Raw genomic sequence first — 27,534 nt, forward strand, 5'->3', positions numbered from 1 at the left:
TAGTCAGAATTATTTTAATTGCCTTTAAAAGATGATGCAGCTTAACGCCTTTCAAAAACACACATTAAAAAACACAAGTCACAAAAGGTATAAATCATAAAATAGATGACTTTAAAAGTCAAGTGTTGGGACACCAAAACAGACATTAAACTAATCAATATATACAGTTACTGTAGCATGTACAAAGAACCAGGTTAATATGCAGTACATTGGGCACATACCAGCTATATAATACAAACACTGTAGCCTACTGTGATTAAATCATATTAGTATTAAAAATGTACAGGGCAACTAAGTGGCTCATTAAGGTGTGTGGCCACTGGCACTGCCAGTGCCTTCAAACTCCCCATATGTAATGCATAATAAAGCTAAAGAAGCGTAAAACAAATTACATTATTTAGAACCAGCGTTAATTTCAAGGATAAAGAGAAACAAAATGTTAACTGCAACAACAGTCTTATAGTGCAATCAGGAAAAGTAATAAGGCTCGATAAATATCTATTTCTGAATTTTTTGATATGATAAAAAATGAAGCATTATGTGCTTACTTAACATACTGATACTCAGAATCATTGTACTGTTTTTGTACATGCAATAATATGGGTTCTTATCATGTTTAATTAAATGTATGTGTAGTTTCAACTTTACACTGAACTGCTGCTTTCTCAAATGACAGCAGACACATGGTATTCAAATGTCAGGGTGGGCTGTAATTAGCTGTTGTGGTGGGGTCAAGTCTCATGGATCACCTGAACTTGAATTTTCTTCCCTATTTCTGTTCACAAATATTGTATAAAAAGTCGCAATGAAGACATTAATTTCTGCAAATGAAGTAAAGTACCCTAAACGCTCAATTGAACTTGAATGAATATATCAGTTACAAAACACTGTGAAACTGACTATAGTTATAGTCAACGTATCACTGTACAACAAAATGGTATCTGACAGATGTCCCATGCATTGAATAATGATGACGCTGTTAGTCAGTATAGAATAAACATGTACTTGGAGAGATACATGGATGTCCATGCATTGCTTTGTGTAAGGCTAAAAATTATGCATACATTTACACAAAACCATGATGCATGCATCTACAAATGTCTGAAAGGAATGTTGAATTGTTTACAGAGTTATAAAACACTGTTGCAGAATGTAGTCTACCACAGAAGTGAATTTGAAGTTTTGTTTGTGTTGGATTGTCATAAACACGTTGATCTGCTACACTTCTGGTTCATTTACATTTCAGTGTAATCTAAACTCTGCATCGAGTAGACCAGGCAAAGTGCCTTAGGTTTCACCACTTTGGTTTATGTTTTTTAAATAAAATACAAAAACTGTTCAATGTATTCAACCCCATAAATAAATACTTTTCAACAGTTTTACTCAAGTGTCTTTGATCAGTTATCTTCAAGGCATCCACAGATTTTCTTTCTTGGTTTTCATCTCAGAGGTTTGGCAGGGCCAGTCAAGGACCTTTCACATTCTTCATCTGAAGCCCTTCCAGTTATAAGTTGGCTGTAAGTTTCTATTTGTTGTCCTGTTGTAACATTCCTGCCCTAATCTAAGATTGCTGGCACTTTGAATCAAGTTCTCAGTCAGTGTTTGCCTGTATTTGGTGCCATGCACTCTTCCTTGTGTCCCTACAAGACTCCCAGTTCCTGCTACTGCAACCAGCCGCACACATCATGACGCTGCCAACACTATGTTCTCTATCAGGGATGGCGCTAAGTGCAGACAACTTAGTTTTAGTTTTATCAAGGAGTCTTTTGCTTAAAGCTTGTTATTTATCACATGCCTATGCTTTGCTTTTATATGCTTTATAGTAAATGCAAAAAAGAATCTAAAGGGGATTTTGATACTTTTTGAAGGGACTATATCTAAACATACATGTTTGGCATGCACAAAAGTGCATGATGTGATAAAGTTTCATTATGAATATTAAGTTATCAATAGTTTTGTAGCTGTGCTGTGGAGAAATGAATCTTCCTAACAAACTACCAGTCAACGTTTCTCCAATTTCAACTGCTTTAACAAATTGACCCTCTACATATTGATAAGTTAGTGCTATTAATTGAGTGAACGTTACGAAAACAGCTCTACACATTTGCTGCCAATGTGAGGAGAAAGGTTTTAAGTGCAGAAAGACAATAAGCATGCAGTGTGTTCTAGAGATGTCTGCATTGTACTGCATTGGCTCAGTCAAACAAGGGCAATGTATTTCACGGCGGATCTCAGTAGACCCTGGCTGCTCAGAGCTCCGAGCGCTGCCAAGCCACACAACGTTCATTTGCACACCCTGCCCACACTGCAATGATACAGAGCTGGATTTGAATCAGCAAAACAGCTCTTTAATTACCCACCTGCAGCACTAAAACTACTGTACATTCACACAGCAGGACAATCTAATATTTTAGGTTCACTGTGCACAAAGTATGATGTAGCACTTCAAATTCGTGTTTTACAGTTGGAATACTTGATTACCATATCTACAATGATTGTCGCAGCAATGGATCTTGCCCATTTGTTAGAAAGTTAGTTTGTCTACATTTCTGATTTTAAGGCACGTAAGCACTTAAATGCCTCCCAAGTTGTATTTATCATTCTTAAAAAGTAACAGCTTTAATAGGTGCACCTGAAGGCAGCACTTAGAAAAACAGATGTTGGTAAGTTGATGGTAAAACAAGTATTTGTTTATTTCTGTGATCCAATTCTCATCTGCTCTTTGGGCCATATCTTGTTTTTTTAGTATTTATTTTTCTTGATAAGTGTATGTATAATGAAGGTCACATGCAAAACCTACTGCTACTTTTAGATTGCTGTAATCATGACTTACTGCATATGTAAAGTAGCATCTCTGCTCCGGCTGAAAACACAAACTCTCCACTCAGGTGATGCCTCGCAGCGCTTCAGATAAAAGCTTTAGCAGTTCTGAACAAACAATCTCTATTATGGCTAAAATGATCAAAAGAACTTGAACAACAAAATAATTGTTACAGGTCAGACACTTGATGTGGGGAAACAGTAACTTCATTAAAGTTTATGGAGGCAGCAAAGATGAGTCACTTGTTGATAAATAAAAAATCTGTCTACTCATGAAACAAAATCGGTTTAGCCAAACCTGCCAGCATCTTTGGAACATGTACTGAGATTATTTCTCCGATCATCTCTGGAAAGCTGACCTTCGTGGGGAGCGACTGAGCCTGGACAAAAAGGTCAAATGTAAACTGATGAAGCTTCTTTACCGTCTGAAACAGAAGAAATACAAATAAATTACATTGTTTGAATACAATTTACTACAAGCTGTGTTTTGACAATGACTCAGGAAACATGACTCATGAAAATATATGGTACACACAGCTACTGTAAGAATTTAAGGATGGGAGAGCTCTGAATCATAGTAACGTCATCCATAAGGCTTGGTGTTTCTACCCTAGCAGTACAGTTTTTAGATTTTAAGGTGTCAGATTATGCTTGTACGAGCTTGACTGCTGCTTTTTTCTGTGCGCTATTAAAAAACACAGCATCCCCTGTGATTTCATTGCAAGTGTTGCCAAGAAATGTTTTAAGTAAATTAGTAGAATTATTCTTCCTTTAGTGTTTTTCCTGCTTGTCTAACTCAGTCAAATTCACCCACATTTTCAGATGTCTTTAGCTTTCACAAACTCCATACAGTTTCCTTCTGTTGTGGAAAGGAATACATGTGTACTTGTAACAACAGTTACCTTGAAATCATTAGAAACAGTGTATCTCACCATCTGGAGAGAGTCCAAGAGTCGGGTGAGCTTGTAGAACCTCTGAGGACAATTGGTTGCCATACGATGGTTAATGAGACGATCAAGTTCGTTGATGTAAGTGTGACGCAATTCATCGAAGCACTCCTGACTCTTGAGACCCTCAACTGGAACTGATGAAAACAGAAAAAAACCTGTTTTGACTACATGATCGACACTTGTCTCTCGGCTGCATTTCCACTTACGGAATGAAGTAAAGCAGTTTGTTCTGACATCTTGATGCTCAGCACACAGGACAGTACTTACTAATGCTGAAGAGGAGCAAGGCCTTCATGCAGAGGAACTCTTCCTGAGTAATCTGCAGCAGCAGGAACTCCTGTGAAAGATGTCTCATCCGTATGCAGTGCTCATACATGGAGGAAATGTGCATCCGATGTCTGCAGATGTAAAAAGGTCAGGATGAGAAATGTGAAATTATGGAAATGTTCAAATCACAATAGGGCAAGGAACAAATTGCTTTACACCTTGGACATTTATTCTGTAATGAATAGCTGCTGAAAAGGAAAGAATGTCAGAGGTTAGATCCATATCTAGTAATGGTGTAACGTGGACATTGGCAGTGAATTATTATTATAACGATACAAATGTCTGCTATGTGATCTTTGACATCTGCAGTAAGATGTTTAGAATATTTCCTTTACACTACACTAATCTCTTCCTTTTATAATTGGCTATAAAGTTTAGTAAGATGTTTTAGTCATTTATAATGTAATATTATAAGTGATTGGATATTTCATGTTCATCATGCCTGAAAAATCTTCAGTTATTTTAACAAGCATGGGAGAAGATGAGTGGGAGAACAGGCGCCGTGATCAAAGTTTGCTATCTCTATTCAGTCTGATGAAACAGTTCTGCCTTTATTATGAACGATTAAAGAGACAGTTTGTAGCGTATTCTTATGCTGTGAAGATAGAAATGAAATAGAGCTAAATAGAGCGGAATGTTCTCCATCTCTCCGGAAACGGATGCAGTTTCAGATATATGGTCGTATAAATGAATAACGTACACAGTCCAGTGTATAATCCCATTGTTGCAACGTTTCTGTAAACCAGAGAACTGAATGCCTGATGTGATTGTGGTGGAGTTTTCTAAAGGTGAGGTATATAAGTACACCTGCACTTTTAGTTCAATGAAAAGACCCAACAATCTTCCAATCACTCCTTAATTTGGTCTTCAATTACGATGACTGTGCCGGGGTTTTTACCCCTCTTAAAGGATAGACTTGGCTTGGCAGGAGATGGTAAGCAGCAAATTTAAAAGATGACAAGGAGCACTACAGTCCATTAACATTTTATGCTCAAATTACTTTCAAATAGCTTAAATTATCTACCTTTCTAAAATTACCCACCAGCCCTAATTCATTGCTCAAAATCTGAATTACTGATCCACCACACCTTAAAAAACAGCTGAATAAATCGACTTCTATCCTGATATGAAACTTTTTCTTCTTTAGTTTCCAAGAGGTAGGTTTTGACTTTGAGCAAAAGTTATGGAAAATCAAAGGAAAACTACATTTTCCCTGTAATTATAACTTAAAACTTTCAACTGGCATGTGTTTGGGATTCCCTGATGTTTCCTACCTGCTCTAAGCCCAGTGCTAACACACATGCATTTTCTGTCAGCTGTAAAAAAGAAAAACACCTTCTGTGATATCACTGAATTGAGTGTGGCCAGAAGTGTGAACCAAGGAAAGTTTTGTGTTCAAAGCAGATTTCTGCTCCAGTGTACATTTTTTAAGATTTACATAAGAGAATAAAATGTATTGTCCAGCCGAGGCTGGAAAATTCATTTTGGTCTCCCCCAAGAAAATATAAACGCAAAACATGTCCACAAGATAAAAACATCACATTACTAGATAAAGAAAAATATCTCTCAATTTTACAGTGGGTGTATATTTTGTTCACCACATTTATTGCATTTGGGATAAAAGAACCCTTGTTGGAATAAAAGAACCCTAATCAACATAATGAGTTCAGCTACTCAGTCCGGTGTGGCATTCAGCAACACAGCCAACAACTGAGAGCTGCTTCATGGAGAGCTGTATTATTCATTCAGCCTGTGGCTGTGAAGGGAGCTTTCAAAAGTCTGGCAAAATGTCATAGTCAGGGTTATCAAGGGTTTGGGGACTACAGTTGTCTTGCAGAAAGCCTGATTTACAATCTGGTGGTAGGTAGGAGTTTGAAAGATGTACTTTACTATAGGCAGGAAGGGTTTAACTGAAGACACTATTTAGTTGACTTCGTTGAAATGTAGGATTCAGTGTTTTGGCTACTTGAGGTTAAAGCTATAGTGTGTAGTTTCTGTTTCCTCCATGAGGAATTCTAAGTTATGACAACACCACTGTTGTTGCATCCACATGACACAAGCCTTCCGTGATCGCGCACGCGCCCCCACCCCTCCTCCACACAGCTGCTAGTAGCCAAGGAGGACACGGAGGATATGATGGACTCTTCAGAAGAGTTCATTATCTTCACTCGACTTTCTGCACGCGAAAGTCGCCAGATGACAACAATTTCTAAACATAGCCATGCTGAGAAATACAGAGAGAGTTGTGTGGAGCTGATAGTCTTAATTAGCTTTGTAGCAACTCATTTGGCAATGGCTTGAATGTAACAGACGTTCATTAATATAAAAAAAGTTACGCACTAAAGCTTTAAAAGTCAGGATATCTCGGCCTCTGCTGCTTCGATTTGAACATTCTTGTTTCTTGTAAATCTGCCAACTTTATGGAAGCATACAACTAAATTACTGGAGTTATGCTTAATTCAAATGAAATATCTGTGAGATTGTCCTAAACTAAACTAAAATTCTAGTAACTACAACAAAATCACAATTTCATTCTCTTCTTTCTATGGCTAATATGTAATGTCTGTTTCAGACACCCCATTTGAGTCCGACTGCCAGCAGTGCCCGCCCCGCCGATTATACATGTCAAATCGGCCAAAATGAAGGATGACGGCCCCTCGGAAGGACGACGGCACGGAACACACCGAACAGACTCGAGTCACTGACCTCACCAGACTGTCCAACGGCCGATTATCGGCTCTGTGTGTCCGGGCCTTAAGGGATAAAGGGATCTTACTAACTTGCAACAGTATCTACGTGCATATACAAAAGCTGGTGAATACAAAGACCTGCAGAAAATGCATTAGTATAAACATATACTAAAGTCCAATATAATTCCACAGTTTAAACTATAAAGTTTACTGATTGCTGCAGGAGTTAACCTAAATCTGGCCAGTGTGCTCGCTCCATGATGTCGTATTAAATGTTGATGCTACCTGACTGGACTGACACATTTGTTAAAAGCTTTGCTGCTATTTTGCATTATGATTACGATGTCACATTCAAGGAGCATAAAAACAGCAAAAAGGTCAACAAAACAACACACTAATGGACCTCCCTCATTTATTCAGTAAAACAGTTTAGACGGTAAAGTTTAGTGGACCTTTCTCTATGCTGTAACTTGGGCTTTTGTAATCCACTCATGAATAGTGCCATCAATGTGAGATACAATTAACTATTCAAGCCATTAATTCATTTTCAAATTTCATGACACTTGACGCATGGTTAATTTGAACAACTACCCTTTTAAAGCTTCATTTATTTAGTGCAGGTTCGCAGAGCCACACTCAGTCACTCACAAAGTTACACAATCAGAACTGGAAACCGCCGCTCAAATGAGCAGTTTGGGTTTTGTTGTCATTTATTTCCATGCCCAGATTTATCCTGACAGTTAAAGAAGGAGCCAGCAACCTTCCAGTTACTTTAACCTTTTAGTTATATTCATAAATAGAAATTCTTATTTCTGGGTTTTCTGCCCAGCAAATTCCACAGAGATCCTACAATATATTGTTACTGTAGCTTGCATAAAAAAAACAGAATATAGCAATAAAATAAACTAAAGAGATACATTTTCTCTAAATGTAACAGACCTATCCACCTGTTCTATCATTGAAGACTTGCATCTGGAAAATTACATCTATCATGATGGATTTTGCACAATTGGACCCATTACAACTAAATGTGATATGCAGCATGGACACGATAACACGGGTTTGGCTTTTCAAAAACTGGTCATAATCATAGACCTATTATTGTACTCAGTACATATATTATAATAATAAAAGCTTGCTATAAGCAGTATTTATCAGTACCAAACTTCTAAAAGACGCATGCATTTGTTTGGTTACTGTAGATGAAGAGCAGCACATAAATTACACATACTAATAAATAGAGCTAAAATAATGGTGCTGTTATACATTATACTTTTCTAAAAGATATAATGTGTAATAAATCCTTTGTACTGTATATCATCAGTTTACACTAAATACTTGTGTACACGTTTTAAAGAAATAATCATTGATTTATAAATAAACTTACATTTTCTACTTCCACAAATCTACGGCAGTAAACATGTGACGAAACTAAATAAGAATATTCCTCACTAACACTGCTAACCACTGTTGTCTATCATGAGTAATATTCAGAACTGAATCACCAGTGTGCATGAGCAGGAACACAAATGAGAGAATGATGGAGAGAGAAAGAGATGAATGACGGATGTCTGTATTATTTAGGACATCACCAGCTTACTCAATGGGGGTCCCCTCTATATATAATGAGGAGCACAGCATGTTGGTCACCCCCTGATGAAATCATTTTGGAGCACATAATTAAATTCCAGAGTTGTACATACTCATTGAACACAAGATCTGGGGCGAAGTAAAGCATCCTGCCCTTGACGTTCTTATAGGACCTCCATCCCAGGGCAAACACCATCACCCCCATCCATGAATGTTGAATAACAGTCATTTGGTCGTCCATATGGAGATTTCTAAAACCTAAAGACAAAGAATCAGCAGAATCATTAAATACAACACTATATGTCATATTTTGTACTAAAAGAACCATCAAATTGTGTACAGTAACTGAACAGTTATATTAAAGCAGTGGTTCCCAAACTGGGGGGCGCGGGGATGGGGGGCTAACCACATTGTGCCTCATTGACTATCCCTTCACGGAAAAACTGCTGATTGCTGCGCATCTCTCTCTCTCTCTCTCTCTCTCTCTCTCTCTCTCTCTCTCTCTCTCTCTCTCTCTCTCTCTCTCTCTCTCTCTCTCTCTCTCTCTCTCTCTCTCTCGCTCTCTCTCTTTCTCATTCACAGAGAAACAGCTGATCTCAATTTTAATTCAAAGGGGCTCTATTGGCATGTGAAACAGACATTTACATTGCCTACATTGCCAAAGCAAGTGTGAAATAAAAAAAACAAATAATACAACAAAATAAACAATATACTATCATAAAGTGTAATATATACTGTATGGCTTACATATCTCACTCTCCTTGGGAACTTGAAAATATTTGTATCTACAAAAGGGGGGCCCAGAGAAAAAATTTGGGAATCACTGTATTAAAAGGATACTCCACCCGCATGTCAAACAACCAATTGGCATCCTGTATCTCTCTGGCAGAGAGTTCTTTGTCTCTATTGATCATAATTTCTCAAAAAACTGTGAAGTTCCCCAAGGATCTTGCTTTTAGGGCTAGTAGTGATTCCCCTTGGTAGTGTCATGACGTGGCCCAACATCTCTTTCCATACCTATGCTGGTGATGACATAAGCTTTACGTGGCCATGTCATGTAATGACATGGGAAGCTCAAAGTTTACACAGATGAGAAATATTGCCCTCATGATTTACAAACCTGTAAATTATTAAAAATAACATCTTTACGTATAATTAGTCAGACTGGGAATCTAAAGGAAAGCTGTGAAACTGAAGACCAAACAGAAGTTAGAGATAAAGGACATGCACGAATTAGAAAAATGCTACAAAATAATATCCAAGGGCTTGGATATCACAGTGAGCACTGTTGGATCAACAGCCAGGAAATGGAAGCAGCATCATACCACACAGGCACTGCCTAGACAAAACTCAGCGTCCAAGCAAGAAGGAGACTTGTGAGGGAAGCCATTAACAATCCAACAATCATTTTGAAGGAGCTACAGAGTTCAGTACCTGAGAGTAAAGTGAAGGTGAACCACTCAACCATATCAGGAGCTTTGCATACAGCTGGCCTGTATGGGAGGGTGGCTAGAAAGAAGCCATTTCAAAAAAACAAAAAAAATAAACATATCAAAGAACGTCTGGAGTTTGCCAGATACTGCAAGGGAACCTGTTTCAGTCCGCTAAAAAACTGAAGTTTGGGAGAAAGTTCACCTTTCAGCAGAAAGCACAAGGCTAAAGCAAAGCAGGAGTGGTTAAACAATAAAAAGGTAAATGTTCTGCAATGGCAAAGGCAAAGTCCAGATCTCAAACCGATCGAGAATCTGTGGCACTGTTTGAAAATTGCTGTCCACAAGCGTCATCCAACCAACCTGAACAACCTGGAGCTAATCAGCCAGGAAGAATGAGAAGAAATCACTCACAAACAAAGCTGCAAAGCTGGTAGAGACCTAACCCCAAAGGCTTGGAGCTAAGTTATGTCTTTATACTTGTATTTAATTATTTATTTTATTACATACACTTTTTTTTTTTTTTTACTTTTATTTTATTTATTCTATTGGTTTATCATTTCCCTTTTATAATTTCTATTTCCTGTTTGCATTGGTCTTACTTTCTTATCCCTTGTGGTGTATACTATTGTCTGGTTGTGCTGCAAAATTATCAAAACATTTTCAGATGTTGAAAACCTCAACTAGTGTCCTACCTGGCAGTCCTTTTGCCCATTTGACCACTTTGACCAGTTGTCTCTCTCCCAGCTCATTGAGGCTGGTGAGCAGGCTGGCAGCTGAGTCTGGTTGGCCGTAGTCGTGCCCTGCATTCACCACCTCGGGTTCAATGGACTCCAGGATGTTGAGGAAGACCAGCTGGGAGTTGAAGTTCAGGCCTGATTTAGGAGAGAAATTCTGGATGACCTCTGAAGGGTCCTGAAGAGGATGATCCTCTTCAGGGTTTTTCTGTTGTCCAATCTTCTTCAGTTTACGTGCTACAATCAAAAGCAAGAAATTAAGAAACAGTTTCAGTTTTGTTTTTTATGCTATTTTGTCACACAACCAGTTAACAAGCAAGCCTAGTCTGAAATCTCCAATCCACTAGACTTGCATGGATTTTGCAAATCATTCTAAACGGCATATCTGATTGATTTTGAATCCAGCTGTCCTTGCTCTAAAGACTTGTTTCTGGAGCCATGATGGATTTTCTGCTTTTGACTTTAAAATCTTTCACTGCACAACTGGACCTATTACAGCCAAATGTGGTGTGCACAATGACCAGCCAATGCTCCCGAAAGTTGCAAGGGTGGTTTTTCCCCTCACAGGCGCTAGGGGGGAGCGAGAAGACCACCATTCAACTCAAAAAAGTCACATCACCATTCCAATGACTCTGAAGCTGTTCAGTTAAGGTAAATTAAGCTTAAAAAAACCCCTGCATAGTTCCCCTTTAAGTAACCTTTTGAGGGGAATATCAATTTTACCCAACAATACTCAGACTGATCTACTAATAGCGTCAAAGAATCATATTCCATTTGAAAGAAAACTCTGAACAGATGAGCCTCATCTGGTGGAAAGGCCTGTGGTCATCATGTATGAGAGCTCGCTGGGGATGTAGATGTATAAATTATGTTTTTTCCCCCGGAATTACATTTTTTCTCCCAAGAAGGATTTTCAGAGTATTGGAAAGGTATCCTTGAGCTTTTACCACTCACTAAATCATGCATATTTGCATTACATTTGTATTTTCTTACACACTCCAAAGCATATAAGGATTAAGAGACAACCAAAACAAAACAACTCCTGCTCTATCTTGAGCAATGACAAAGCTGCAATTTTGTTTCCCACAAATGCTGAAACTATTGAGGCAGCTGCTCCATATGACAACCTGCACTTACAAACTAAATTGGAGCCTTTGATTTGAGAGTAGACTGTCTTGTACAGTAAGTAGTGATACAACCAGAAAGAAGTAATTATATTCTGTTAAACAGCTGCCAAATACATTTGGTTCTTTAACAGTCAGGATTAAGACCACCAACCATTCACTGCACTCAATAACTGACTTTTTATTTCCACAAGTTATAGAGACAGTTAAGCTTCAGCTCAGCCTGTAATTTCAGAATGACAGCTGTGCTGGAGAGTGAGTGACAGTCAAACATAAATGGTGACTATGTGCTCATTGCATTGAGGAACATTTCTGTTGTTCACAATCAATCTGTCTTAGCTTTAAGAGGTTAAAAAAAAACCTTAGAGAATAAATATCTGAGAATGAGGCGACATATTTCTTTAATCAATTTTATCAATGTTGACTGATCGTAAAAAAGTAACGGTTAATTGTAATGTGATTGCCTCTTGCAGCTTCTGTGTAGAGAATGTCTCATTAAAACTGCAGCCTGGCTTTTCCAGTTCAGTCGGATAAATATTGAATTGCCAGTAATAGATACGACTTAAGTCAAAAGCAGCAGGGTTGAAAGACAATTGTAGATTATATAAGAAAATAATTGGCAAGTCTCACATTTTCATGTCTGATCCCATGACAAACATTTCAAATAAAAATGGTTGATTAAAGATTCCTCCCCGGGATTATCAACTGTGACACAGGCAGGCATCTGATCTTTGCAGAGTACAGTGTAAATAGGTTGGGTTGCGCTAACCTTAAGATCCCAATGCTTGAGTTGAAGCCAATAGAAACAGGAGGTTGACATCCAAACGTTGGATTTAAGTACAGCCTTTGTTACACTCATAGATTACATTCAGATTAAAAATTAATTAGTGGTGATGTGGTCAACTAACTGCATAAAGAGTCAGTATACGTTGGCTGACCAGCACTGAGCTGTGGCATCAGTATCATAGATTGTTTCCAGCTAAAACTGACCTCCAGTGAATAAGCTGCAGACGTATCCATTTCAAGCCCATTTTCACTCAAATTGCACATGTAAAATGTATTGCACATTTTCTCCTCAATATACTCACATTTTTGTTCCCGTTCCCTCTATGTCATTACCCGTCTCATCACCATTATAATCACCATCTTTATCCTAACTATCTTTTTAGGTTGCCAGGTGTGACTTGATTGCACAAAAAACACAAAGGTCAGTTTCGCACTTTTTTCTACCTCTTGAAATGCCTTTTTGCAATGTGTGCCTTTGCAGATCCCACTTCACTCTCACTTTGGTGTCCAGGTTGTAGATGTCATTACATCATTAGCTCAACAATATAAGTTGTGTTTCTGGAAGGGAACTGTGTGAGTCAGAGAGTCTGACTCAAGGAGAGAGAGTCTGATAAGTGAGAGAGGTCTGATAAAAAAAACTTCCACAAAGTCTTCTGTCACTTTCTTCTTCATAAACTACTATCTCCTTCTTCATGTCATGAACAGTAGGCGAGTTCTTCTGTTAATAGAGCAAATCTGTGTTTATTTAGCTATATAGTTTAGAGGATATTATAGATCCAAGACAAAACTGACAAATCTGTCTGCTACTTCAGCACCACAGACAGTGCCATGGATTCATCGATACACAGCACAGTTAGGCTATTGACATGTCGGAGCAATGTCCGGACCATAGATTCTAACTTGCACAAACCTCAGTCAATTAAGGGATCAATGAGTCAGGCACACTAGACTAACATATCAACAAAACAACCCCTCTGCCACTGCACTCTCTCAGCTACTAGGGGATGCACTGTTATCCCGAATTAGTTGACTTTACTAGAAATTTGAGTGGAAACCCGTTGCCTTAAACCGTTTAAGTTTTAACACAAGGTGAAACTTAACAAGTCATGTTGTATTAACACAGAGCGGTAAGTTGATGCAGTAGACAAATCAAGTTTACATTAGCAGTCATTACTAAAAATCATTAGTAAACGTACATTATTTTTTCTGGAGATGTCTAAAATAAGCATGTTAAAGTGACTATATGTAACTTTTGAATGTTTCTGAAACTGTGTAATTTTTTTATCTGACGATCATAAATGACCTGTATCAGCAAATGAGACTAACAGTGAAAAGAACGATATTTTTATATCGTTTTTATTAATGCCTCTGCCTGGGTCTAATTTTTCCAGCAAAGTCACAAAATGTTTTGCGGCAGGTAGACGGTGCTACAGAGCACACATTCTGAAGGTCACAGATTTCGGTGTAACACCGGAAAAGCCTGTGTTATTGTATCCAGCCAGGTAAGAAATGACAGGAGATTTCTTTATATAGGCCTAATTGTATTTAAATTTTATTTTAGAAGTAATCTGATGATGGCTGATACTGGGGCAGGACTATTATAGAAAATAAGGAAATTAAACAACTAAAAGCTAAAAGGGAAAGTGAAAGACGACTGGCGAAACCGAGTCAATCTTGGTCGGGCATTTTAACTAAGGAGACAATTACGGGATTGTAAATGATTCAAAAACGTCCCCAAATTGGTCCTCAGGTACGTAATATGTCTATTTCATTCATAAAATAACTTTAGATTGCGCAATGTGGTTGTACACCAGTAGCCTAGATTAAATTACATCCCCCTTCTGTTTAGCGCGGACGTTTTATTCCTTTTAGTCCGTGTTTGTGTTGGCCTACTATTTTCATTTCCCTTGTTCCCCTGTAGTTGTGTAAAGTGTCCTTGGGTTTCATGAAAACCACGTTGCGAAACTATGTTGGTTGCTACAACAATCTCTTAATGCTTTCTTGACACAGTAACAGTGATACACAGTTTAGCTCACAATACATCTAAAGTAGCCTAAGTTATCGTATGCAACACTTAAAATGCAACTATGCATCTGTAACTTATTCTCTTATTGTAAACGAATGATTTTCTGTCTGAGCAAAACATTCATCGCGACTATATGACCTCCCGGTAATGCTAACTCAGTAATATACAGTGGGCAATAAAGCACCGTACAGCAAGTGTGGTAAAAACACTACCGCTTTTGTCCAAAGCAGCCGCTAGAATCAACATAAACTGAAAGTTACATACAGCCACTTTAAGTTAAACATACAAAGAAACATAACAAATATAAAACATTAAGCTACGTATCACTACTAAAGAAATAATTTGTTTATATAAACATTGTTTTTCCTTTATAACAGTATAATCTTAAGAATAATGTATTCAATACATTTATTCCAAAAACTACAGCTACTGAACACTTCCTCAATGCCCAGAGGCCATCAGTCCCCACCCGGGTCTCGGGTATAAATCACAATAAATGTAGATAAACATGAACACTAAATTAACCATACAAAACTAAAACCCAGATAACATAAATGCACACCCAAAACATTAACTGAGCATTATTAAAACACTTTAACTAGGACAGAAACCGTTTAGAACATATATTTCTCTTTCTTTTCTATTCCATCTTTGATGGGAGTCGCACATGCACAGTACCTAGGTAAGGACTACTAGCCAGTCAGAAGCAGAGTAGAGCTGGCCCTGACAAGCGTGCTAGTGTGATCCAAAACAAACCCGCTTCAGCTTTTAACCATGGCTTCAGCTCAGCAATACATGTTCAAACCTGAGTCTGATCCCGAAACACAGGCAGAACAACCCGAACCAGCTTCGCAACCTAGTCTGGAGCAAGACGTTTCAGAGTGTTAAATTATTTAAATGTTAACAAATTAGTCTTTCATAAGTAACGTTTTAACTCAGTTGTATCGCTATGTCTCCTGGACATGGCGATACAACTATCTGAACTCTTCGGGCCTCCGCTCTATAACTATCTTGGTTTGAGGGCGTGTCACACTAGCAGCTAGGCGAGCAATAACGTCTGTTACAAAGTGACGCAAAGTGACGCAAAATGACGCACGTTTGTCACTGAAGTAAAGGCTGGACTACAATAGAGCTGCTAGGAGCAGTTTGTGAACAGTGTTTTCTGTGGGACATTGGGACTTTGGGCTTTTTCACTTTGTAAACCTATAACATGCACAGAAAAAGATATATAAGACAATAAAGGAAATAGAAAAAGATTTTACATACATTTTACACTAACATCACACTAAATGATTATTATGATTGGTTAATTGTTTCAGTTATTTCTGAAGAAAATGTACTGCATTTTTGTCTGGGTCCAGCTAGATTGTCTGGGTCCAGCTAGATTGTCTGGGTCCAGCTAGATTGTCTGGGTCCAGCTAGATTGTCTGGGTCCAGCTTCTCCAATGTAAGGATTTGCAGCTGTTTTCTGTTTTTTATTATTGCAAATTCATTCTCTTTAAGTTTGATCAATTTGAATTGATTAATCAAGAAAATAATCATTAGATTAATCAACATCACAAATAATGGTTTGCAGCCTTGGCCTATATTACACAATTATTACCTTGTTATTATTGGCATGACCATTTCCCTTATTACTTTGCAATATATTGTCCTTATATTGCGGTAAACTTTAATTATATGGTATATGGTATTATATTACCAATACATTCTCAGTACAGGTCTCATAGCAACACCCCATTATTATCACTGAGCTGTGACACATAGTGTTGCCCCAGAGCTGCATAGAGTGAGAGTTCAGTGATTCACAGGCACCTTAGTATTGAGTCACTACTCTTTTGCATTTAAAGCAGGTAAAAGTTTCTTCAAGAATGACTAACTGGCTAAAATAAAAAATAAAATAGAATAAGGAATATATTTAAACTGACGCCTGATGCCAGGACAGTCCTAAATCACTGCACTGCCCTTTTTTCCATTAAGAAGTTGACGGAGAATGCCAGCTTGTGTAAATCATTAACTAACTCTCACTCTCTGGTGGTGAAAAGAAGCTGGAGTGGCTATGGACGCATGCCTCACATGTGCCAAAGTGTACACATTGGGTTAGATACACAATTTGTTCAATAAAATCTATATATAGATATACTTGCATTTCAATCAAGAAGCCTGAATGCAGATGTGCAGTGAACTTCCTTAAAATGAGACTGCTATCATGGTTTGGCAACAATAGCCTCCCTGCTCAGCTTCTATTTATGGATGTAATTAATAACGCTGCAAACTCAATGAACACAAGGTTCTGAGGTTTCATTGCTTCTCTTCAGACCCAAACTACAAGGTGTAGTAAATAACAGAATGATATGACACAAAGTTTATAATTTAATTGGTATGACTTCAAATTAATTTGTGATTTTCCGAAAAAAAACAATCAAAATCCAATTAGTCGAATGAGAAACCACAGTTTCTTTCAGTATTCATGACTCAGCTATTTTCTTTGAAGTATTTTGAGTAAAAACCCTCTGGGATAATGAGACCAAATGTCTAATTTTTCTGCCTCCACTTCTACAAATGATTGTCAAAAATGTTCCTGTGAAATTCTGCCAGTGAATTACATGTCCAGGATGAGAACATAAGTGAAAGGAGGCTCTTTTTAACCACAACTAGAAAAGGTGTGCTTTTTTACTTACAATCGCAGCATTAGATCACATTTTCCCTCCATGGGTTTGTCAGTGACTGGTGGCAAAATTACCAGCATGTCTGCTGCTTTAATTCACATGTCTCATGTCAGCTTTGTGCTTCCAGCACAATTTTCACCGTTAACAGAATGAGAAAATGGATGAGAGTGAAAATTGAACACAGGACTAAAATTAGTCCACTACATGTCAATCTTTACAGCCTTATATGACGAACAGGTCTGGTTGACAGTAAGGAGAAGTAAATGGAATAGGTCTAAATTGCATGGCAGCTCAGTCAGGGGCTTGATTATCAGTAACATCCCCTATTGTGATGATGCTGCAATTGAGGAGAGCCAGCTAAGATGTGCAGTGCAGAGAGAATAAAGTACTTGGTCTTGGGGAAACCATGAATAGTTTCACTTTTATGGCTTCACTTTTTCTGTAGTGTGCTTTTTTCATACTGTGTGTAGTGCACAGTGTTTATTATAGTCCATACTGCACACATGTATATATTTTTAATGCACATTCCTACTGCGCACATTCTATCTAATGTGAAATGCAACTGATGATAACAGGTAACACTAACAAAATAATCAGTTGTTAGTAACACCATAATTAACCGCAGCAATAAAACAAAATAAACAACAATGTTTCTTTAAAAGCAGATTTTAGTATGTTAATCCATCCTACCTCCGAGAGTCATTCCAGCTTCAAAACACTTCTTCAGCCGACAAGACGGACAGTTCTTTCTTCTTAGCTTATCAATGGTGCAGTCGTTTTTGCTCGCACACAGGTATTTCTGTTTGCCTACTTGGACACAGAAACCAGAGGTTACTTGTAAACAAACATCTGTTGAATGATTGAAAATATTAAACACTGGATGTACATGAATCTGTGAACATGATTCCAGTTGAGATAAAAGGCAACAGGTTTAGCTGTTGAGTACTAGCATCAATGTAGAAAAACTCGGGACCCAAGTGACCTCCTTTAACTTCTACCTTCTGCAGCTCTTTTGAAGAAAACCTTGCAGCTGCCACAGGTGAGCGCACCGTAATGGCAGCCAGATGCCTCGTCTGAACAGATCAGGCACATCCTCTGTGGTGGAAAGAAGAACTCCATGGGAAACATGTGCTCTCTGCCAGCCTCAAACCTGCAGTCAAACATGAAACAGGACTTCTATAAACCATGAACGGCTACAGTAAAAGACACTCGTTGATGATAAAAAAAATAAAAAAATTTAAAAAATAGCTCCTAATAGATCCTCTATTGATGACTGACATTTGATTGTTGTTTACTGTTATTATATCTGTATAAGGCAAGGCAAGGCAACTTTATTTATATAGCACATTTCAGCACAGGGCAGCTCAAAGTGCTTTACATAAAACATTAAACATTAAAAAGCAAATAGCAAAATAGAAAATAAAAAATATATATATATTGACGAATACAAATATAATACAAGATAAAATACAAGAATATAATTAACAGTTCAATACAAAAATTAAGAATAGGCAACATCAAAAAGAAAGGTCTTCAGCCTTAATTTAAAAGAGCTGAGAGTTGCGGCTGACCTGCAGCTTTCTGGAAGTTTGTTCCAACTATATGGAGCATAAAAACTGAACGCTGCTTCCCCCTGTTTAGTTCTGACTCTGGGGACAACAAGCAGACCTGTCCCAGATGACCTGAGAGGTCTGGGTGGTTCATATAACAGTGCTGCAATAACAGATCAGAAATATATTTTGGCCCTAAGCCATTTAGGGATTTATAAACCAGCAGAAGTATTTTGACATCTATTCTTTGAGGCACAGGAAGCCAGTGTAAAGACTTCAGAACTGGAGTGAAGACTTTCTTGGTCTTAGTTAGAACTCGGGCAGCAGCATTCTGAATCAGCTGCAGCTGTCTAATTGATTTTTTAGGGAGACCTGTAAGGACACTGTTACAATAGTCAAGTCTACTAAAGATAAAAGCATGGACAAGTTTTTCCAAGTCCTGCTGAGACATAAGTCCTCTAATCCTTGATATATTCTTAAGATGGTAATAGGCAGATTTTGTTATTGTCTTAATGTGGCTGTTGAAATTCAGGTCTGGGTCCATGACTACACCTAGATTTTTTGCTTTGTCTGTTGTTTTCAACATTGCCGCTTGAAGCTGAGTGCTGACCTTTAATCGTTCGTCCTTTGCTCCAAAAACTAACACCTCAGTTTTTCCTTCATTTAATTTAAGAAAAATTTGGCACATCCAGTTGTTGATTTGTTCAATGCACCTAGTTAGTTTTAGTATTGGGCTATAGTCTCCTGGTGTTAAAGTTATATAAAGTTGTGTATCCTCGGCATAGCTATGGTGACTTATTTTATTGTTTACCATAATACGACCTAGAGGAAGCATGTAGATGTTGAACAGAAGAGGTCTCAGAACCGAGCCTTGGGGAACACCACACATCATGTTTGTATGCTCAGATACGTAATTGCCTATAGACACAAAGTAGTCTCTATTCTTTAGGTAGGATTCAAACCAGTTTAGAACTGAGCCAGAAAGGCCAACCCAGTTTTTCAATCATTCTAGTAATATGTTATGGTCAACCGTGTCGAATGCAGCACTGAGATCAAGCAACACCAAGACTGAGGTTTTGCCACTATCTGTGTTTAAGTGGATGTCATTAAAGACTTTAACAAGAGCTGTCTCAGTGCTGTGGTGTGGTCAAAAACCAGACTGCAAGGCATCAAAACTGTTGTTTACTGACAAGAAAAAGGTGAGTTGTTGAAAGACCGCTTTTTCAATGATTTTACTTAAAAATGAAAGGTTTGATATTGGCCTATAATTGCTCATTAGTGATGTGTCTAGATTGTTCTTTTTTAAGAGTGGCTTGATGAGGTTTTTAGTTGTTTCATAATGTCTTCCAGGTTGTTGTGGCTAATCTTATGAAATTGTGTCATATTGGGACCTGTTTTTCCTGAACACTGTGACAACACAGGTCCTGTGCCTGATATGGAGGCACTAGCTGTTTGTCTAATTTTCAGAATTTTATCTGTGAAGAAGATGACAAATTCATTACAGGCCTTGGTGAATAAAAATTCAGATGCTACTGGCACCGGAGGGTTTGTTAATCTATCAACAGTAGCAAACAAAGTAGGTGAATCATTATTGTTTCTGGCAATAATCTCAGAGAAGAAGGACCACCTTGCATTCCTCAGTTCCAAATTATAAATGCGAAGTCTCTCTTTATAGGTGTCATAATGGACCTGGAGAGTAGTTTTTCGCCACCTGCGTTCAGCTTTTCAACACTCTCTTTTTTCAGATCTTACAAGTGTGGTATAATGTTATTATCATTATTTATTTCCATTAGAAGCCATTGTTGATGTTCCCCACTGGGTCACTTCACAGTATTTCCCTACCCCCGCCATTTTCATTGTTAAGGTATTACACTTGTTTGTATTCTGGCTTCATTATCTTGTGAAACTAATATATCCCATTTTGGGATAAATAAAGCCTAAACCTGGGCTCATATACCACAATATGTCCAAACAGTAATTGCTTTTTACTTGTTAAATACTGTCCAAACTGTAACCCCAGAGCAGTTACTGTTCACTCCCTATAACCGTGCTATGGCCTCTAAGTGTGCAATTTAAGGAGGACGGGATGAAACATGTGTGGGAAAGATTTCCGCACCATCCATGCAGCCAGGGAGGGGTGGGGGATGGGGGGGGGGGGGGGGGGGGGCTGGAACGATGGGTGCCCTGCTTCAACCTTGAACACAGAGAGATTGGAAATGGTTCAGACATAACGTTGCCTCAGTGACGTGCAACTTAGATATCAAGGTTCGCTGTAAAAGAGACAAGGGTGAAGCTGAACTGTGTCCTGGGTGATTTTAGGTCACATTAGGGGAATTAGAGGACAAATGGGGACACTGGTGTTATATGGAAATGATTTACACTGTATGTTGTAAATATATAGATAGATAACTCATTCTCTGTCAGGGGTTAGAAGATTCTTTGACATACTGTCTTGAATACTAATTATCATTGCATCTTTTAAATGATCAGATTTGACTATACTTATATTGTAGATTTTTAATAACAAAAATGATTGTATAACAAAATATAAAGACATATGATGCACAAGAGAAAATTAAATAATGTGCAGAAACACATATATTCACTGACCCATACAGATAAATGAATTCTATTACATTATACTGGTACCAAACCATTTTGTGTAAAACATCTCCACAATGTCTTTATTTACATAAAACAAATGGTCTTTTTCGTATTTTAATGGTTTTTAACTATAAATGTCAGTAAAATCTAATTGAAGCCATTGCCCATGCAAAATGCTGTTTGATTAATGCAGCAGAGTAGTAGGATTATTCGTACCTGGGGTTCTACTGTATGTACAGTATGCAATAGCCATAGTGTTCTATAATAAACTTTAGAATGGAAAACTTTATAAAGTGTTTTAGGTTGTAGAACCTGGGTTGCAGGACTGCAATTAAATAAAATCCGTCAATTAAAATAATACAAAAATAAAATAGGATAAAATACCCAACAATAATATTAGATAAAAACAGGTGCCACTGGTTCTGCAGCCTCAGATCTTTAAGCAGGGAGTTCAGAGCTACGGGGCCCTGACTGTAAAAGTTGGTCACTTTTAGCCTTGAACCAGGACAGGAAGAGCCAGCAGAGCCCTGCCTGAGGATCCAATGCTGCTGCATGAGCCACTTCCATGATTGTTAATCAGATAAATGTCAATCAGCTGTTTGAAATACCTGCTTTCTTGCACAGATTTGCTTCAGCTTGTTTCATTTTTATTTGTTTGCCTCATTTCACTCTGTATTATTTGTTAAAACTAATATGCATTCATGAAGATTTTGAAGTCGAAGTAAGCTTGTGAGCTTGGAAACTGTGTATTCAGTGTTTATCCATGGGCTAAATAGTTAACATCTGTTTTCACTCATTTGTGAGGTAACAGCATGCAGTTGCTTCTTAGTCAGAGGACAAGGTGGTCAATCATATACTGCAAGTGCACCAACATTATCACTAGCTAGCAAGCTTTCTTTATTGAATTCCTGTACTGTGCATTCCTCTCGCTGAAATTTGCGCTCACTGTTCATGGTTAAGTGCTCTGCTCCCAGTCCACACTAGATATAATTCACTTATAATTCACGCACAACAATGAGTCCAAATCGGAGGCATACAGGGTCCACTTCTCACTCCGCTCTATGCTAAAGCCCCTTTAGGTCTTAAAATCTGGTTGGTTAAAGATAAATTCATCACTGTTTGTGTGACAATTATAATTAGAAAGTTTAAGTACAGCACAATGCCACCAGACCAGTGAGACCACACTGTCAGCTAGAGTCCCAGTATTCAAACAAAATTACACATAACCATGCCTTGTACGCTCAACCAGCTGTGCCAGAATGCAGTGGTTAAAGAAGAATTCAGATCTTTCACTTACAGTAAGTTGAAGCAGCAAATACTCCACTTCAAGTGAAGGTCCTGTATTCAAAACCTTACTCAAGTAATAGTGCGTAAGTGTTATCAGCCAAATGAACTTGAAACTTGAATATATGATGTTTTTGAATTAACATTACTGCTGCATTAATGTGTATGTTGCAATGTACTGCTCTAAATGTTTAAGGTTGTGCTAATTTAAACTCCTTTATGTTCTGTTGGGCAGTTTAATCTACAGCAATGCATCCTATTCTATAAGATCATCACATGTGCAACACATCCTCATACCTAAACAACATTATAGGTCGATTTTATCGATTTGTAAATGGACTGTGTTTATATAGCGCTTTTCTAGTCTTAACGACTACTCAAAGTGCTTTTACATAGTACAGGAACCATTCACCATTCACACACTGGTGGCTGAGGCTGCCATACAAGGGGCCACCTGCTCATCACACATTTACACACCGATGGCGCAGTATTTGGTGTCTTGCCCAAGGACACTTCGACGTGGTCAGGATTGAACCACCAACCTTCCTATTGGTAGGCAACCACTCTAACACCTGAGCCACAGCCGCCCCAATTTCCTCGATTTCAAGCCAGTAAACCTGCCTCTTGAAACAAGCCGCAGGACTTGAGGTGATAAGCAAGAGGAAACCTGTACCTCTCAGCTCAATGGTGTTTTGTGTCCCCAACGGCTCCTTCCAGGCAGTGCTGCGACCGCTGCCTCCAAGGCACCTAACCGTAACCTTAACCCTAACCTTAACCATAACCAGTGCTTAATCCTAGTGCCTAGAGCCGTTGGGGGCAAAAACCACCGATAAACTACCTCTCAGCACTCCAGTGTCTTTATGCTTATGCACTTGGTAACATCCTGCTCACCAAGTCTGAACTGAATAAACCATGATCTGAGACAGAGGTCTGGCTCGGGACATCTGTCAATGATCAATCATCTCTCTCTCCCTTTCCCAGTGCAATCCCTATTTTTCCCTATTGCAATCCAAATATTCAATAAAAGCAAATGCCCATAAAAATATAAGCAGCATGCCCATTTTGCCATTAGGCAGAGCATGTTTAGGGCTCTATGTCTTATTGATTGAAAACAGAAAAACTTAGATCACAGTGTTTCTCTGTGTCCTCACATTAAGAACACCACTGATTACTGTTTCATCTATATTCCTTGCTTAGATGTTTCTAATTTAGTAACATAAACAACCCATATGGTTGTTTGGTTAGGAGCATGTTGGCACTTATGAACTGAGCTCTTATAGCCACCAATTGGTGTCATTGTTCTCAAATGAGGCAAACCAATGAAAATCCAACAACCTGAAACAAACAGAAGCAAATCTATGTAAGGAAGCATGTATTTCAAGCAGTTCTTTGATATTTATCTGGTCAACAATCATTATCAATGATTCACCAGCCCAGTGAAATCACAGACAGTTGGAGAAAAGCATGACGCCTTAGTCTGGGGTACACATGGTACCTTGTGTCCGTCAGTCAACATGTCCACTCTGTGGCCTTTGTATTCCTGGAGGCAACACTCAGATTTGGCAGACCATGCAAATAATTTATAACGTTGAGAAAATGTCGAACCCAACACTAACAAAGCATGTGAAAAGCTTTGGATACCTTTGTAAAATGATCAGCATGTGTCTGAAGTTGTCACAGAATTTTTTTTAAACCGTTTGCTTCCACTTCAAAACCAATTGGAATCAAACATTATTTTCTGTAATTCTGTGTGTATTCTGTAAAGCCAAATCTGACATATTTATGAAAACAATTAAACAAATTCAGTGAGAATATTCTCCTACAAGAAAACTCGATTTATGCTGTATATCAGAAGACAAAGAACACATTTGAGTGATATGCATATTTTCACTGGATGCATTCTGAAATAGTTGTATTAAAGAAAAGAATCACACTTTCTTCATTTGTGTTCAAATGGATGTTATGTTATGAGCAGGTGCTGCAGACAAAACCCTGAAAACAATATTTCTTTATGTTTGATGAAAAAGCATGCAAGGACGAAAAAAATTGTTCTTGAACAGAACTTTGTGAATTTTGATGTTTAACAAATGTTACAGATATTATTACTTTATCCATTTTATTTACAGTGTTAGCTTCCATAAAGCATGGCTTTATAATGGGGAATTACTCAAAATAAAGGAACATGTTTACAACAATTTATTTAAACAAGGGCTCTTTCCACTCTCATATAATCAGAAGGAACTTTGTTTTAAAACTTAGTCAGTAATAATTGAAATATAAAAAACATGAAATCAGCTCTGGGTTAAAATGTCAAGGATGTGAACCAGCCAAATATATTCCTACATGATTCTGTTTCAAAATGCAGTACAACCTCAGTTTGATGAGCTTAAGTTTGCAAAGCATTTATTAAAAGTAGCCTAACAATGTCGTAAAAGTTTTGTCAATGCAGTAGAAAATGTGATTTTTTTTTAACTGTTCAGTTTAACATTTGGTTTCTAACTGAAGAACAACAAACATAAATACCAAACAACTGTCTTTAAAAAACATTTTTTTAAAGCAGAATGAGAGCCTAAATATATCTAGATCTATGATGACGTTTAGGTTATATTATGAGAAAGTGTTGCATTTTGTTGCCATTAAAATGTCAATCTACTAAAACACATCTAATTTATGTGGGATTAACTCTACAGATGACAGACTCTTAACATTCATGTTTGGGTCAGATTAAGGTTAGACTGTGGTCATATTGGAGATGGGTAGCACTAAATAAGGATCAGAGTGTAAATGTGTTGCAATATATTCTAGAAGTTAAAACAAACTCACCCTTCTCTGCTCTCTAAACATTAGGCTATTTCTTCTTATTTATCACATACTACAATGTTATTATTATTATTATTATTATTATTATTATTATTATTATTGCTTACCTGGTGTCATCGTAGGTGCCATCTAGCCATTCGCCAACTTCAGTCTTCACGTAGTTGGGGTTGGGATAAGGCGGCCTCAGCATCCCGCCAGGGTACCACTGCTCAGGACGGATGACGCTCCTTTCATATGGATTACAAATGAACGCGGTGTTGGCCCCTGTGCTCTGCACATCCATGCACTGCCTCGAGCCCCAACACTGAGTGTTGTACTTCTCATTAAAGGTATAATTACTGCCCCACAATACCCCGGCAGATTCACCGGTGTCCTCACATTCCACTTTGACGCTGTATTGTTCTGGCTGATAACCCCCGAACTTGTTCTCCATGGCTTCCCCAAAGTTAATCGTTTCATCGGGTGGCTTGTAAACTAGGCACGGTCGCTCTGTAGCCGTCTGACCGAAGTGTGCCAAGTTGCCTGGCGCGGATGTGGCATAAGAACAAGAGGCGGCACGCGCTCTGTCCAGATGATCTATCCCTTCTGAATTTATGTCATCAGCCTCGCACACTAGTGTATAGTTCTGCTCATCCACAGATGTCCGAGTGGAGGTAAGGTGTTGAAGACGCGCATCAGTCTCTGAACTTTTGAACATTTCCACCAGTTGCTTCTGGTCGTGCAGGGGACGCTCGGGGCACGTGTACTCGGTGACAGCACCCTGAGCTTCGGGACACTTCAGAGGCACGGCTCCGAATCCGAACAAATACTCTCCTCTCATTTGGTCATTTGCGGCACGCGGGGGCAGAGCAACGTCCATGTCGCTCAGTCCCAGCGACACGGACACAGCTTTGCACAGCTCCCTGGTTGTTTCCGAGATTGTGGCGCAGGCAGAAAAAGAGCGACTGTCGCCCACACGGCAGTCAGCGTTTAACAACTCCTCATGAGGAGCAGCAGCTGTCTGGCAGCAGGGTTTTTCCATGTCACAGGCTAGCGGACTAATGTGTCCGGAGCCGTAAATGTTTGCGTCCGTACTGTCTGGTTCTATCAGCCCACCGACACCGTTTTCTGTTGAGTTTTTAGTAAAATAGACCCGACTTTCTTCAGTTTTTAGCGCCATGCTGGGAGCGCACACAACGTCACCTGTCTTTCTTTTCTCCCCACTTGAATAAATTTTGCTCTGAGATAACTGTCGGTTAGTTTGGCTCATTTCCCAGAAAGTGTTTACTCGGCCAAGAGACCAAACTTTGCACGAGAAAGGTCTCTTTAACCCCAACGTTGAGGAAAAAACAGGTGGGAGCTACAGCAGTCACAAACTCCTCCTTAACTGAGATCCTCAGAGTAGAGCGATTCGCTCAAGTTGGGTTTGAAGGGAATTCAGGACAGGACTTTTGTATCCGTCAAATGCGAGCACTTTCTCTCACTGAAATAAAAGCAGAGCATGCCGTTGAATGATTTATTTGTCAATTGCTTAAATGAAGAAGACGAGAGATGAGAATTCATGTTGATATTTACATCATGTAGCCTATATGTTTCATACAAAACAAACCCATCATTTATGTAGGCCTATTAGTAGCCTACATGTTTATGGACTCTCGGCGACTTCCTCGGGCCACGAGCCTATTTCCCGTTCAGCCCGGATACTCTTCAGTCGTTTCTGTTTTTACTCCCCAATTAAAAAGTGATTGTTGAAGTTAATAATTTTCCAGAGGTGTTTTCCCAGTGCCCCACAGTTTGCATGCTGCTATAGGCCAGTGGTCAGTTATTCAGATAATACAGATGTTACACCTGCTAACATCTGCAAAGGTCTGTCATCACCAGCACAGTCAGACTCCAGAAGGCCTATATGAATTAATGGGTCAAAGGGACATACCATTTTTTTATTTTAGTGGGATTTATCAAAATAAGCTGATATTTAATTTCAAACAGGCACGTTTTGTGGGCTACATTCAGTAATGTACAACATATTTTCTATCAGACATGGATCAGAGATGTTTTACAGAGCCATCCATTAAATATTAAGAAAAGCAGAAATGTTCCAGTTGTCACCACACATTGAATTCAGGAATCCGTTTTGGGCTATTATAG

At 38.5% G+C, this 27,534-nt stretch overlaps 1 protein-coding gene across 2 annotated transcripts; it reads right to left on the bottom strand.

Annotated features, from left to right (window-relative positions):
- On the bottom strand, window positions 1-26,869 carry LOC116064796 (androgen receptor-like). Of its 2 annotated transcripts, none has more exons than XM_031320058.2 (8): window positions 25,515-26,869; window positions 18,148-18,299; window positions 17,840-17,956; window positions 10,503-10,781; window positions 8,491-8,635; window positions 4,038-4,168; window positions 3,753-3,904; window positions 1-3,245 (listed from the first exon to the last, which is right to left on the bottom strand). In XM_031320058.2, the coding sequence occupies exons 1-8, from the start codon at window positions 26,654-26,656 to the stop codon at window positions 3,087-3,089; spliced, it is 2,277 nt and encodes a 758-aa protein (XP_031175918.1). In that variant the 5' UTR covers window positions 26,657-26,869; the 3' UTR covers window positions 1-3,086. The 2 variants fall into 2 exon arrangements, with proteins under 2 accessions (XP_031175918.1, XP_031175917.1); XM_031320057.2 differs by having other exon boundaries at window positions 17,840-17,959.
- Window positions 26,870-27,534: the final 665 nt, after the last annotated feature.

This window comes from Sander lucioperca, chromosome 13, assembly GCF_008315115.2.
Source record: "Sander lucioperca isolate FBNREF2018 chromosome 13, SLUC_FBN_1.2, whole genome shotgun sequence".
Taxonomy (NCBI): Eukaryota; Metazoa; Chordata; class Actinopteri; order Perciformes; family Percidae; genus Sander; species Sander lucioperca.

Bases quoted from the DNA above. Each gene is read 5' to 3' on its own strand.
- LOC116064796 (XM_031320057.2), bottom strand. From the start codon at position 26,656: ATGAGCCAAACTAACCGACAGTTATCTCAGAGCAAAATTTATTCAAGT. The intron at 18,300-25,514 runs GTAAGCAATAAT...GTTTGACTGCAG, and splicing joins GGCACCTACGATGACACCAG to GTTTGAGGCTGGCAGAGAGC. The intron at 8,636-10,502 runs GTAGGACACTAG...CTTTGTCTTTAG, and splicing joins ATGGGCAAAAGGACTGCCAG to GTTTTAGAAATCTCCATATG.